The 15,429-nt window shown below is 40.8% G+C and overlaps 1 protein-coding gene across 4 annotated transcripts in view; it reads right to left on the reverse strand.

Annotated features, from left to right (window-relative positions):
* The window catches only part of LOC110986716 (solute carrier organic anion transporter family member 4A1-like), a 54,027-nt gene that overhangs the window by 15,238 nt on the left and 23,360 nt on the right, over nt 1–15,429 (reverse strand). For all 4 annotated transcript variants that reach the window (XM_022248849.2, XM_022248850.2, XM_087132956.1 and 1 more), the window contains exons 2-4: nt 12,288–13,364; nt 10,794–10,893; nt 7,778–7,899 (exon numbers count right to left, since the gene is read on the reverse strand). In XM_022248849.2, the coding sequence (XP_022104541.2) occupies nt 7,778–7,899; nt 10,794–10,893; nt 12,288–13,110 (1,045 nt within the window). In that variant the 5' untranslated portion in view covers nt 13,111–13,364. The remainder of the gene's footprint in view (nt 1–7,777; nt 7,900–10,793; nt 10,894–12,287; nt 13,365–15,429) is intronic.

A 15,429-nucleotide genomic window follows, 5' to 3' on the forward strand; every position in this document is an offset into this window, starting at 1 on the left:
TAAGATGTTTTAATGACTCTTCAGTCTTCAGAAAATGCAAAAAACAAATGACGGCTCAAGAGCGTACAGCATGGTATTTGTGTTTTCAAGGTGTACTGTGTTACCGGTATTTGCACGTACAAACTTGTAAAAACCACTCCCTGTGCCAAAACTGCAGGGTGCCAAAATTGCAGAGTCAGCGTCATGAACTAAAAACAATGTCATGCTCTCTGGATTCAATGTTCCCCCAAGGTTCTTGCATGTTTGCTCCTGCATGTACATGCCCCTTTGCGGCTGCTGCTTCTGCAACAATTACTACCCTGGGACAAAGAATTAGTTTAAGCAAACATCGAGCGGATGTCTCAGGGAAAGGGAGGGGGGGTTGCTACAACTTTGATGAAACCTGGGCGCCCATAAATGGATTTGAAAACAATCAGACGCCGTTAGGACCCCTTGTATAAGTAGCGTCATCCTCTGACGCAGGCACGCCATCCAGGGGTGTCCCAAGGGGGGAAGTATTTTCAAGAAGCAGGTGAATTAAAGAATAATGGACATTTCCTTTGACAACACGGCCAGGCGCCCAGAAATAAGTGGCATCCGGGTTGCATGGCTTTTCTCGGGGGGGCGGGTGGGACAAGATAAAGAAGTGTCCAGGGTGCGTTTGTTTTTGCCCATTAATTTGTGACTGCATGCCCCGGGGAATGGGCACACTGCAATTTCTTTTTATATGTCAAAGGGACTATCATCATGATCATGGGTGCCATACATCCGCAAAAGGGTGTAAACAACCCCAGTTCTGTCGAAAACAACTGTTGTTTTGTCAAGCATTGCACGTGCATGCACAAAAATACAGAGTGTGCCAAGGAACACACTTTGTCTAATGATGCTGTCCCAGTGATGAGCAATCAACATGTACTAGTATCTACAGTATTTTACCCAAAGCATTCAGAAGGGTGGCACCTGAAGTGAAGATAAGTCTGTTTGACAAGGTAGTTTGCATATACATGTACCATACGGGTGCAGACCACTCATTCAAGTGAGAATTTCTGGCCAGCTCATCAGCATTAAAAGTGCCCCCACAGTATCTTTTGAAAAAGGAGCTTGTTTGGCCCCTGAAATGGTGAGATTGTGTAAATCCTTGCCAGGATCAATTCCCTGGGTCTTTTAGCTTTCATATGAGAGCAGAATGGCTAAAAACTACAGTTGAAAAATGGTCCTAAGTGCCCGAGAAAGTTGAGGGTTGCCACTTGAAAAATGGCTGCAATCAGACTTCAGAAAAATCACTTGGGGGGGGTGATTTTGTTTTGTGGGAATAAGTAAAATGCAATGGGTTAACCCACAAAAAATTGAAAAGAAATTGAAAGATTAGTGACCAGACAAGAATTTCATTTGTGTTTCAGAAATCTCAGGGATGTTGGCGTGCATGTTATTGGGCCCTGAACAGTGCTGATTTTACACAGTTTTCAATGGGGCTGGAATTGGTGGACTGTACCCAGACATATTTCTATAACACCAAAATGGTTCCCACAAACCTGTTTTTTTCTTTGCCAATTAAGGGGCACTTCTAGTCTGTACTGATAGATGTGTCCACATACTGCAGACCACATTGATGTGTGGCATGTACATGCATGTAGAGTGTACATGCAGATGTGTATGTGTGTGTGCACCTGTACGTATTGAAATATGATTCTCTATTTCCAAATTTTTGGCTAATGTAGACCTTTCATTTTTTTCCCCCTTTCTGTCACAGTTATATATTTCTACCAGTGGCTGGTGGACAACACCCATTCTCAATGATCTTCACTTGTTACCTACTAGTATCTCTCAATGCATTAAGTTCAAGATTCTTCTCCACGGTTCCTGCACCTGAAGGACAATTAAATTCCACGACTTTTCCATGACCAAATTATAAAAATCCATGACCAAATAATGCAATTTCTTGGACTATGTGGCCTTTCAGGTTGCAAATACAATCACAGATTTCTGATAATAGAAATCACACAGTTCTATGACTTCCATGGTAAAATTCCATGACTTTAGTCATTTTTTACAAAATTCTATGACTTTTCCAGGCATGAAAAAGGAAAAACAAATTTCCATGACTTTTCCAGGCCGCAGGAACCCTGCTTCTCACTTCATTTTGCATAGTTCAGCACCTCTGCAGCTTTCTGAAGTTTTAACTCAATGGACCCAAAGTACATGTACATGTATATCCGGCAGTAAACGAGATCTATTTTACGGAGCTTAATTACAACACTGAGTTCTATGAGGCCTGTGCATTTACTATCCCTGCACCGTGCCTCTAGAATAAACTCCTGATCTTGATCCACAGTAAGCCCACTACTGAATCGTTTAAGCCTGTGGTAAACAAACACAGATTTGCAGTAAAGGATACATGCAATTTGGCAGTCAAATGTGAAAGAAGAGACTTTCAAGCAAGGAGCAACAGGCATGTGTATGTACGTAAACATTGTACGATGAATGATGATGCAGTATGATGGTAAAAACGGACAAGAAATGACTCCAGGTACATCCAAGCATGGAGACATGTATCGTTGAACCTCCATGATCTGAGATAGAAGATGTCTGGCTTTGAACCTTCAGGGTTACATAGGGTCCCATTACTATTACAATCCCACATTACCCTGGGTGTTGTGACTCTTGCCCTTTAAAAAACAAGGAAAAAAAGCTTAAAAGTGCTTTAAGCTGATCTCTTCAGTGAAAAGCATCAACTTGATGCATGTTGGTGGTACGAGTACATGTACATGTACTATTACATGTTAAGGAGATCCATGGAATGGTCACGTAATGGCCACTTTTCCATTGTCCTCAACACCCGTCCTTTCACTGAAGGTGAAACTACCTGTATTCTTTCCCAAACTCTGAAAACTAATTTCACAGGCCAAAAATAAACTCAGCTGATACCAACTGTATGAAATGTTAGAAACCTGGAGCAGTGAGAACAGCCTGGCTGAGCCCACATGGGTATTCAGCAGCATTTTCAGTTTGATGTCGTTAAGGCAGATCCACCAAATATGGTGATACAGGTGCAAGGCCAACAGATCAATGAACACAATCTCAAGTCTGGAAGTGCTCAAGTGCACTTGTACATTTGTAGTTCCAGCAACAAATGCATTAAACAGACCCAAGACCAAAACTCCAAGTACACAGGAAAAAAGTCCACAAACTGTGAATAACAGAGAGTCTACAAAATGATAGCCACATGTCTACCACAAAACACATGTAACTTTTGCATAAAACTACTCAACAGGAAACCTTGTGGTGCTTCTCACTGCCACAAGAAGGAAGAACAAGATTACAAGGACTAAAGGGCAATACGTTGCCCAAGCCTCGGAATCTTAGCATTCCCCGAGGAAGTATCCAATATCATAAATGCACATCTGCCCCCCCCCCCAACCTTCAAAAACAATTTGCTGTTTCCCCATGAGCCCGGGCCAACTTATTAACCCTCTGGGTAATTCTTGGAGTAGCAGACTGACATTATTGGTTGAGATATTCGCGACTTATCCTGTTCTCACACAGTTGTAGTACTGTACATGAGCATGTACGGTAAGGACATACAGTCTAGTGTTTTTTTCTTCATTGGAAGTGTTTCTCTATCATCTATAAAGAGTTCTCTTGAAATTTGGAGTTTACAATGTCAACCGACATTTATCTGTCACTTAAATCCATTCAGTGCTTCAAATATGCCAGGATAAATTTCTTGTGGTTTACATTTTGTCTTTTTTGTCGGAAAACGTTTGTCCCGCGGATCTGAGTCAGATACCGCCACGAAAATAAATAGCGCCCTCACTAGTTGATAAAAGGCAATCTGAAGCACTGTCTCAGTCTCTATGCACGTGCTCGATATGGGATTGTGTGGAGCTTGCATTTTCTTCAGCTTGTCTGTCATTAAAACCATTCAAAACCTGGAGTTTACCTCGACTGAAGGTGTGCACCTTTATTCAGCGTCATATCCGAACGCTGTAGAACTCGTAAAGTACATACAGTTATTTGTTTTTTGTAAAGATTATTGCAAAAAGATCCGTGACCTTTGCCAGCTTCCCAAACTTCCCACCAATCATAGCGAGAACCGCCAAGTTCTGCTGGACCAAAGGTTAAGACCGTCATGTCCGTCACGCTCAGTTCTGTCACATTACACACTGTCTCATCTGTGACGGAGATGTCAGGCTTTGTAACAGATGACTGACTTGATCCATTTTTGGGGGCTTGGGCATTATTTTGTTTGACATGTTAAATGGTTAAGAATGTTAAGTCTTCATTTAGGCCTACTTTTGCACAAAATTGCTGACCTCATTTTTTTTTGGGAAAAAGTGTTAGGCCTATTGAGGTTGCGCCTAACATTATTTATTGCCGAGTTCACAGTCACAATGAGATTAGTCTGGAAATAGCCCCATAAATGGGACCCAGGTACTTGGCATGCAAGGGCCTACACTGTTTAGTACGCAGGGCATAATTAGGCCTCAGTTGAACTTTTTTTTGTATAAATTTGGGTTTTACTGAAACCAGCCTTTTGCAACTTACATTTTCTTCCTTGAACTTATAATGTTAACTAAGCTTTTAATTCTCTTATCACAGAATGGCTCTTACAGCAGCAGAATGTGCCAAAAGATACCGTGATTGTATCAAAAACCACCCAACACAGAAAGCTCATTACATGGAAAAAGAGCATTCAAAAGAAGGTGAACTATATTCCTATTTCACAGAGAAGTGAACGACAACAGAGGACAACAAGACGAAGTTGGCGCACGAGTACAATGAAATATCGTCATGCTAAGAAACAAGTCTACGACCAACTTCCAGACAGTCCTCAGATATCACCATTAATAGTGGAAGTGCTTCAAATTTGTCACGCTCAACTCTGCAACAGTCAGTTGATCAGAGGACCAACAGAGGTCACAAGAAGGTCAAGAAAGAGAGAGCAAAAGCCTACAGACAAAATGGAGTCCTTACCAGGAAATTAAAGCAACAAGAGAGGCTGGTTCAGCGATGAAAGAAGAGGTACCACAGGGTAAATGAACAATTGCTTGAAATGGAGGATTTGCCACGATCAAAAACAAGGAAGCTACTACGACACTGTAGAGTGTAACAAAAAAAGTAACAAAAAAACTTGTCTTTCATCATGTTCTTCTTGCTGAATTGCATGTCATGTATCGGCACAACAAGGCACGGCGAATTAAGCAAAAGATCAGATGAATTGCCGCAAGTAACATAGTAAAAAAATACAGGATAGTGAAACGCTTGTCGTTGACACTTGGAACAAATGCTCATCGCCTCATCCATAAAGATAAGGGCAAAAACCTAAAATATGAAAGGGTCCAGAGAAGCGACAGGGTAAACAATGAAATGAAGATGTTACTCAATGACCTCTTTGAACGCGATGACGACAGCCGACAAATGCCTGGCAAAATAGACACAATCACAAGAAACAAGGTAAAGAAACGACTGTTGAATGACAACCTTAAAGTGCTTCATGCTAAGTTCCTGTATGAAAATCCAACACTGTCAATACACTACTCTACCTTCTGTGAGCTTAGGCCCTGGTGGATGGTGAAACCATCAACCAGCGATCTGGACTCTTGCAGGTGTAAGAGATGCAGTAACATTGAGCTAATGAATGAAATTCTGGCTGCGAATAGAGTAATGAGTACTGTTGAAGAATCAATGAAGTCAGCTGTTTGCGACATCTTCAGCAAGGCATGTATGTCCGGAGAGTGAGAAGAATGCCAGGGGAAACAAGTACATTACCAGCTGCCTAAAGAAGATAAGCAGCTCGAATATAAGCAGTGGGTAACCGAGGAAAAAACCGTATGGTGATGGAAAATCAACCACTGTAACTGTGAAAGTAACATTCAAGAGCACATGAGAGCTGAAGCCCCGCTACACGACCCATTATGGATTATGGTATAGGAGAAAGAGCCATATCCAGGCATCACTGACGATAAAGATGCAGACTCGGTAGAAGTGAATTCCATGGCAAGAGTGGGGAAAAATACATTTTGCTGGCCACTAAGGGAAGACAAGATATGGTTTAAGTATGATGATGTCATTACTTGGATACCGCCACTGGAGAAAGTGACTAACAGGCATCCCAAGGTTGCCATGGATTACTGGCGAGAAATTCTTGTGAAACTCAATGTTGAATGAATGCAGAAACACTTAATGCAGTGTATGCCATTATCTGTGAAAATGTTGCCATGTCGCTTGATCAGGATGAAAAGGAGCCTAAAATGGAACATATAAATTAAAAGGTGAATATTCCATTCTTCTACGGAGTTCCTTTATAACCTCTAAAATAGTAAAGACCACCCCAAAAGAGAGAAAAACCACCCAAAAGAGCAAATATCGCTCAAAAAGACGAGCTGTGTTGTGGACAACTCTTTTTCGAGTTGTTACATGTATATGACTCCTCAAAAGAGTGGGTGCTTCACTGTTCACGTATTGAGAGTGTTCTCACTGTGCATTTAGAGAGAAGAAAATAGGCTACGGAAAAAATCAAACCTTAGTTTTTTGTTTCAGTTAAAAGTATTTTACTGTATTTTGCAAGCACATAATAAGACACAATTGCTCTAAGGCTCTACCTTCCAGAAATGTTCGTTAGTTTTATTTCATGGAGTATACTTACATGTTTTCTCATGAAAAAAATTGAAAATGAAAAAATTTCATGAAATGAAAAAATTGACATGAATACATACAGTTGTTGAATTGCCGCTAGCAAAATTGAGGAGGTCTAGTATCATACCTTCATCCTCCCTCCCTTAATTTAACTCCTGAAAATGGTTGCTTCGGAAATTATTGCATCAAGAAACTATTACCAACCGAACAATTTGCATTGCATGACCCCTTTTAAGGTTAAGTCTGTAAGAGATTTGCAAGTTTATAAACACGCCTTAAAAAACAGATTTAGCTTCCTGTTTTCACACACTTAGAACCTCATGATGATTGACGTCATCTCCGTCACATGACGGAAATGACTTGATCATCTCCATCACAGCCAGTCATATCCATCACACAAGTACATTGTAATTTATGTCTGTGAACATCAAGCAAATATAAAAATCAATAAAGTTATCATTTGTACATGGTAGACTAACCATTTTTGTCCAGTAGATCATCTGGAGCTCACTTTGTATTTTAGGAAGTTGGAGTAAAATCATGTGCCAGTTGTTGTTTTGCAAGAAAAGTCACAAATTTCGAGGCACTTAACTTTTTCGTGGATTTAAAATCGGTGTGTTATACCAAGGCAGCAATTTATATTAATTGTTAGACAGTACTCCATAATTTTGAAGACTGTGGTGTGAACGCAGATTTGTAGTTTTCATTTGGTTTTATTTCCCAAGGTTGATTATCACAAAAATGTGACGGATATGACAGAATACAATGATCGGCCCCTCAAAAGAGGAGGGAAATTAAGTTAAATTCCAGTAAAGATTGCACCAAACGTGTTTTTGCTATGCCAGGGATGTTTTTTTCGTGAAACAACATTCAAAGTTGCAAAGAGACAAATTTTTAAATTGGTTTTCTAGAAACGCAAAAGTAGACAATTACTGAAGAATGACCCAAATATGTTCGTTTTGATGCCAAACCTGTCACCAACCAACAGTGAACCTTCTGCATGCAGTCAACAACTATTTGTAGAAGGTTTCATGGGGAAAAGCGGACAGCTTCCTGGAAAAACAAATTAACCCTGAAATTGTAGCAGCCCTGACACCTTAAGATGAGAGAGGAGAGATCTAATTGTCAGAGAAAAACTAGGGTAGAGGTTTCAGGATTATACCTGGCAAAGCTTTCGGGAAGCCCAGGAAAGGTAAGGTGATGAACATCGCCAAGGTGCCACTGATGAGGAACCCTATCCACCACGCACCGATCCACAGAGGGCTGTCTGGATCAATACTCAGGCTGTATAAAGATAAGAGGGGAAAATCCAGTTTGAAGAAAATAAGCTGTAATTAGAAAAAATTCATGTTTTACGGCTCTGTGAAGAGTCCTCAGAACTGCAGTTACTACACCAACAAGTAAGCACACACTAGGGCAATGTTGTATCGGTGTATGCTAAACAAATTCCTCTCAGAAGCTTGTTTCAAATACAATCTGCAGTAGTCAACCTCTGCGCAGTATTCCATTTGGGGGAAACTTTTTTTGTTTGGTTGAGCCAATTAAATTTGCAAATTGTAAAAATTGCTCGGGTGCATTTACGACACATTGACCGTACATGTACGTGTACTGTATGGTGGTTTCAGATTTCAGTGCCACCAAACTCTTCAAGCAGTTTCACTTTTATGACACCAGTCCTTCCTGTAAGGATTCCAACAACAGTTAATTGACACCCTTGTTTTGCTTTCAGTTTCTGAAGTGATTCAGTATTAATCAAGCTCATCCAAAAACAGTCCTTTTGACATTCTTTGACCTTGACCTACTTTTCCTTTCCTCATTTCGACTTAGGGAATGACTTGTTGCCAAAAAAGGTATCACATTCACGTATACCAGTCTCTCAATGGCACATAAATGCTGGACTGAAAAGAAACTTTCCACGGTCACTTCACGTGTCCCTAAAACTGACTCTGGAACTCCGTAATTGTCCTTCAGTATGCAACTTGAAGATATGTTGCTTCCCCTTTTCAGAAACTCTACACCGAGTCACACAAATATCCAGAGAAATTTGGTATTCTCTGTTCAAGTACTGAAAGTGAACTGTGGTTTGGATTACAATAAATAACAATCACATCTGCCGTTATTTTCAGTTTTCCAAGAATTCCAAACAATAATTTCAAAGAAGTGATGCCCAGAGCCTCCCGCATCGGCCAGCTATTCCATGAAATTACAGGATAATGTTAACATCAGTTTCCGATTCATGTACCATGACTAGAATAATTTTAAAAGAATGACTGAGGGAACTTTCATTTCAGGAATAGTTTTGCTAATTATTTGGTCTCATGTGTTTGATTCATTTGTGTGCAAAATCTAGACAGTTGTAACTGGTAAGAGGACTTTTGTCCTCAATAAATGAAGGCTTACATTAATATCACACTCCTCATCCAGCAAAACATAGTCTTTTTTGCACCAACAGCTTTTGCCTGAAAGTGCCATTTCACATAAATCAACTCCAATACTGTTCTTCGGTTTCAGACAGCTGTTCTATCTCTCCTAACATTGCAAACATTTATCATTTGAACTCATTCCTTTAAGAAAACCCTCTGTACAATGTGTTGTGGACTGTACATGTAGATCTGTACCGACTGTGTCAGTTTTTGTAGCAGATCTACGAGTCTACACTTGATGAGCTCCCATAATATACAGAACTAGCCGAGTCCATGCATGTACATTGTACATGTACAAGGCTGTGACAGGAAATAACAAATGTACCCATGGAATCCACTACATGTACAATGTACATGTACCAGTAGGTAGTGGCCTAATCCATCTACAGACTCGCAGTAATATACGTATCATTTTCAGCCAAAGCCAAGTAATATGGACACAGGTTTCATGTTCAAGTGCAGTGTCCATAAACTCAGAAGTACTATGCCCATATGCCAGTGCTTGTCTGTTCTGTGAAATTTACATGTACATGCACCCTATCTTGGCAAAGCCCTTTAAGGTCATACTTGAATTTCATGGCATTTTTAAGTTATAGTGAAATCTAACTGTGGCAGCAATTAGAATAAAGACATAAATTCACACCCTTTCCACCAATGTATCAATAACCTTGCCGGTTTTGCACTTGTGCCCATTGCATTTAGCCATCACATAGTAGAATGACCTTTGAAAAATAATTCAAACACCTTGTCAATGCAATAGCAGTTTGGATACACACAGACTCTCTGGCTTGCTACTCCACACTGGGTGGCAAGGGGCATCCTGGAAGACATTAAGGTCAGGATAAGGTCGGGATCAGGTCAGCCACTAGAGCCTAATTCGGACCAGCTGCAAACATCAATTTACGCTTAGCACGTAATAAATCAATAGCCAACTTGAAAAACCACAGAAAAATCAGATGACATGGTTAACCTGATGTCAATTTGGCATGAAATTAAAACACTTCAAAATTACAATGCAATTACGGCGTGTACCCATATGTACCAGTACATGAAAACCATTGTAGCTTCAATGCTATACTGTAAACATGTACACTACAAACATGTCCATAATGCAGTTGGTCATGGGTACATTCATGTACATGTACAGGACATGGGCAAGTACAGGTACTGCACCTGCTGAGAAAGTCTGTTACATTCAATGACATAAAAAGTAACCCTTGGGGGCTGAACAAATTATATTTCAAACATACCCACACTTTCATTTTGGGTTCAGAGGGAGATCACCTTTTAGCTGCCCGCAGAAAAGTATTGAAGCCAATGAACTCATAGTAAGAAACTGTAGTTGTTTTGAAATCACAAAGCCTGCAAAGTACCAGTACTCTAATGCTTCAATTTTGTACGACTAAAAATGTTGCTTTTTGGCACTGAGCCCGCTTTTCAGCTGCGATTCAGTGGTTTTAGAATTTGTACATTTAATTTTGGTTTTTGTTTTATTTTGGATTTTTGGTTTGAAGATTTGGGCTTGAAATTGACTTTTGGGAATTCAAACTTCAAGTTTGGGGAGTTTATTTTCAGGTTTGGGGTACAGTATAGACGTTTTGGTCGAGGGCTTTAGCATGGTCCAATACATGGTATCTGTGGGTGGATTTTAGATGTGTGCTTTAGTTTTCACTTGAGGATTCTGCAAGGCTTTGAGGTTTTCAGGTTTAGAGTTTATTTTTTTGTTAGGAGGGGGACTTGAAGTTGTTTATTTACCTGCTGGAATCGACTTGGACGTCAGTGTAGATGGACAACAGTGCACCTCCCAACAGGTAACCGATAGCAGGGCCCAGCAGAGAGGCAGCATTGAAGATACCTGCAAAATCATTGGGACATGTCAAATGAAGATATTACATTAAGTTTGATGCTAAATACATAAGTGTACATGTGAGATATCAATACATCAGAAGATTAACCCTAAGATACACGTAAAGGAGTCCTCAATTCTCCAATTCCAATGACTTTTACAAATACCCTGGGGGGTTAGGATTAAGCCTTGCCAACGCAATTTTAATGAATTACCGGCATAACTGCGATTTACAAACAAAAGGCTACATTAGAAAGAAGTGTACCTAATTGTCCATGTAAATAGCACATATAGGTGGGGCTTGGACCCCCCCAAAAATACTTCTGCTTCCGGTTTCCTGACTGGCCCTAATTTTCGACCCGACCGTTAAATTTTTATCGGCAAGTTATAAAACAATATTTAAAAAATTAAAAAATATAAATCCTGTTGTCTTTTCTTGTTTCACAAAACACCTCTCAATAACCTTTTTTTCAAGTTAAAACACTTGTTTTTTCCATGGTTTCCCTACTTACATTTCCAACTTTTGGAAAAGAAACTTATGTTATTTTTACAAGTTCACTTCTCATTTCGCTGTCACAGTGGTGAAAACACATGCACAAAGCTCAGTGCATTAAAGCAATGCTGCGCTGGTTCCCACCACGCTGCACCCATGCAAAAAAACATGTGATGAAAATGTGCCAACCTGTGTCTATACCGTACGTCCCAGTCAACACAACAACGATTACACAACATCGGCCATACAAGCACATAACCCTACAGCTTCAGCAGGTTGAAGAAACACTGATGTTGCAAGAAGATTTCTGCAAGTTAATTCACAGAACTTGGTCTCTTGTCTATGTACCAGAATTTTCTGAGTTCACAAGTTTAATTTCACATTGTTTTGCTCGTACTTGAAGTGAGCGTGTTTCCACAAAATTTCCAGCTCCGTCTGGGTGCATCATGCACGCTTACCATGCGATACAAGGCCAGTTTGCCATGATGATTACCTGACTAGCATTGTGTATATTGTCCATAATTCTTACGGATTGTTCACTGTAGAAATCTTTACATAGATTAAGGCAGGTTTTTATCAATTTTTGTGACACTTTTTGGAAGCTTTCATCCCCATTCCTGCCATTACATCAGCACAAAAAATTGACCAAAAAATAACAAATTTCCGACCAACAAACCCTATCTTTGAGAGGCATGTAATTGGAAGCAGAACTACTTCTTTTTTTTTTGCCTAAATACTGGATCATTCTACTATCACCCCTACACAAGTCTATGCATCTGGATCTTATTGGATCAGTGCATTAATGATAGAGGGCGTTTTATTTAATAACAGTGCATGCACTAGTTTGTGTACATTATGGTGAGGAGTATTAGCATATGGCAAGTTCAAAATATGAAAATTTTAATGGTACCAATATAAAGTGATGTCATCTTTGGCTTAACATTCTCATCTATGTATGTGACACCAAGTGTGTACAGTGGTGCTGCACCAAGTCCATGCAGAAACTGGGCAAACACGAACATCCAGAAAAAATTGGCCAGGGTACTCTCTGAGCCGGCAGTACCACATGTGTCTGTCATGTTGCGCTCAGACAGACAGAGTTCAAAGTCTGATGCGTGGAAGTCATAGAACGGCGTCAGGAAGTGAGGAAGTGTGAAGATGTAGGAGCCCAGAGCGAAGATGAGGGCCCCGAAGCCTAGCCAAAGGGGCTTGTGCCCACGGTCGCCCAGGTAGGTGACAAAGGTGATGACGATCATGACAGAGAAGTCGTAGGAGCTTGAGATGGAGCCGCTCCGCACGCTGGGCAGGTTGAAGCGCCGTTCCAGGGTGGTGGTGACAACGTACACAAAGCCATTGACAGTCATCCCCTGTGTCACCGCAAACAGGCAGAGGAACAGCAGGACTCCGGGCGGCCGGTTGAAGCACTGCAGGCACTGTGGCCGCAGTCCACGCCAGCCACAGTGCACCTCCTCTTCCAACTCCTCTGGCTCTTCCCCCTCTGCATCTTCGTCCTGATTTGACAGCGGCCCATACCCATTCTCCGGTCTCATGTTTCCCTTGCTTTTGTCACTTCTCGTTTTATCAGTCAATGGAACCTCTGAATCAGCAGTCACATTATTGCTGTTGTTAACATACTGATCTAAAGTGTTCAAATCAGAATCTTTGACCTCTGTCCCCCCTGAACTGTTTTTCCTGACTGGCGAACTATCCATTTCATCTAATGGCCTGTACATTAACTTTACAGGTCAATGCTAAAATGCATCAGTTGGAGAGGAGACCTGCTTCAGTGGGCTGAAACTCTACAATGAGGAGTGATGTACCGTACACGTATGGTACAAGCAAGTGGAAACTTTCAGTTGAATGTGCCGGTACCAGGATTTCCAACTGATGAGTACAATGGCTGTAGTATCACGACCACTGAAGCGGCCTCAAGTTCATCACAGCATCAGCTCTCAGCTTTTCCTTCTGGTTCCTAATATGCAGGGAACTGAAAAGAAGACAAAAAAGAATCAAGATTAACCTCAAAAAGGGTGATGGCCAGCTACGACTGACTGCCAGACTGGTCGGACAGTGGACACCTGTGTGGCCTCTGCAAATGGATTGAGCAGCACATGTTGCAAAACTGCTGGTTGTGAGGTGCAGATTTGCAGCTGCCATAATAAACTTGACGTTAGGCAAGTTTGACATTTCTGGAAAGTTTGACCCTTACACCTGTTGACCAGTATCTCCCCCATCCAAGAACACAAATGCCCACAAACAGAAATTAGGTGCGAGTGTAAGGAGGATGGTTGTAATCTTCTTTATATACAATAACTTCAGTTCCCTCCCCCTGGAAAATGGCTTTCTTTTTTTTAAGCTGGACCCTCCCCCTGGTAAGGTAACATCATTCTTACAGTAATTAGACTCTTGAACAAAGAGTCCCTTTGATTTAGCACCATGTGCTCAGCATTCCTTCTAGACCCACTCAGTTTGCAGACTGGCAGTGAAGAGCACACACCACATTTTTATGAGTTCTCTGCCGGGCGCTTAGTCTGCCGTTTTACTCGGTTGTCAAAGCTGTTGTGTTTATTGTTTTGCAACCCTCTTATATGCTGTGTTGGCTTGCGGTTATTTTAGTTTTGCTTGTGGTTAGGTTTTCGTTTTTTTGTTGAAATTCATTCATTTTTTTGCTTGTATTTGCTTGACTTTAAACTTTGTTGAATCCACGCTCCTATTTCTTTAGACCAGCAAAGTTTCATTGGCATCTAATTTTTCGTAGTTCGATGAGGTTTCATTAAGTGCATTTTTTTTGAAGATCAAAGTTAACCTAGTCCCATTCTGCCCAGACATCACACTAATTCTTCAATTTTTTTAGATCACCAGTTTGATTGAGTTTGTGGTGAGACAATTCCATTTTTATATCGTTGTTTGGATTCTGCTGAGCATTGCCCCTAAGCAATAAATTTTGGAATTTCATTTTTCTTTTGTTTTGTTTCCTCGTTTCTATAAAATTTGCGGTTGTTTGCCTCCACCAAATTTTCCTTGTGACTCCTCCCTACCCGATCAAATTTGATTTTTTTTTTAGTGAGTTTCCCCAAATTCCATTTTTTTTGTTTATTCAGACTTAGTTTAGGGTGCCATTTTTCCGTGCTGCACGTCCACACGTCAACCGGTTCACATACAAAAGGTCCATAGCATATACAGGCATCACCAGGGACCAGTGTTTTTGCGAATTGTTTCAATAAAAAGGAGGTGATATGGTAGCTGGAATTTGGAAACCTTATCTCTTTTTTTTAAGTGTGGTTTTTGCTCCCTACCAAATTAGCTTACCCAAGCACAGGAGGTCTTTAATCCCCTTAGCTCTCCCCAATTCAATTCTATAATTACTCAAGAAAGGCATTTCTGTTTTATTGTTGGTTGGGGGGTGGGTCCACTTAATAATAGTACCCGTAGTAGCGTGTAGGATCGTCTTCCGCGCTTTGACCCAACCAAGCACAATGCATTAATACGTCAACCGCGAAAATGACAAAAGAGTTCCCATGTCCATGGGAACAAATAAGGAAAACTGTGTGTGTTTACACATCATCCGGCATATACTTGTAAGGTATTCTGGCAGCAGTAGCACCTGATTTGGATAAGTCCACAGTTGAGTCTTGAGGGCCAAGGGCTAGATGTACATGTATCGTACATATTCATTTACCAATATGTACCTGTACATGTACATGTATCTCAATCAACAGCTACTACAGGCTAATCCAGTGACCACAATAATACATGAACCAGGTAGAAATCATTGCTGCCATGGGCCCACTCACTGGCACTGAGCATACAAAATGCATCTTGGGCCAACAAGGCATTTATGCCTGGCAAAAATTGCACGGACATGTCGAGTTCAAGAAAGCACATACACTGTATACAAACGTGCACAGGATGAAAAAACACATGCAGACTTTGAAGACTCTGCTAGTGGTACATGTACATGTTTAAAGTCTCTGAACAAAAACCCATTACTTTGGGCATGTTAGGCAGCCTGTACAGTACATGTATTTACCAGGATTAAGCAGAGATGCTCC

Source organism: Acanthaster planci, linkage group LG02 (assembly GCF_054643075.1).
Source record: "Acanthaster planci isolate LZ-2023a linkage group LG02, COTS_SCS, whole genome shotgun sequence".
Lineage (NCBI taxonomy): Eukaryota > Metazoa > Echinodermata > Asteroidea > Valvatida > Acanthasteridae > Acanthaster > Acanthaster planci.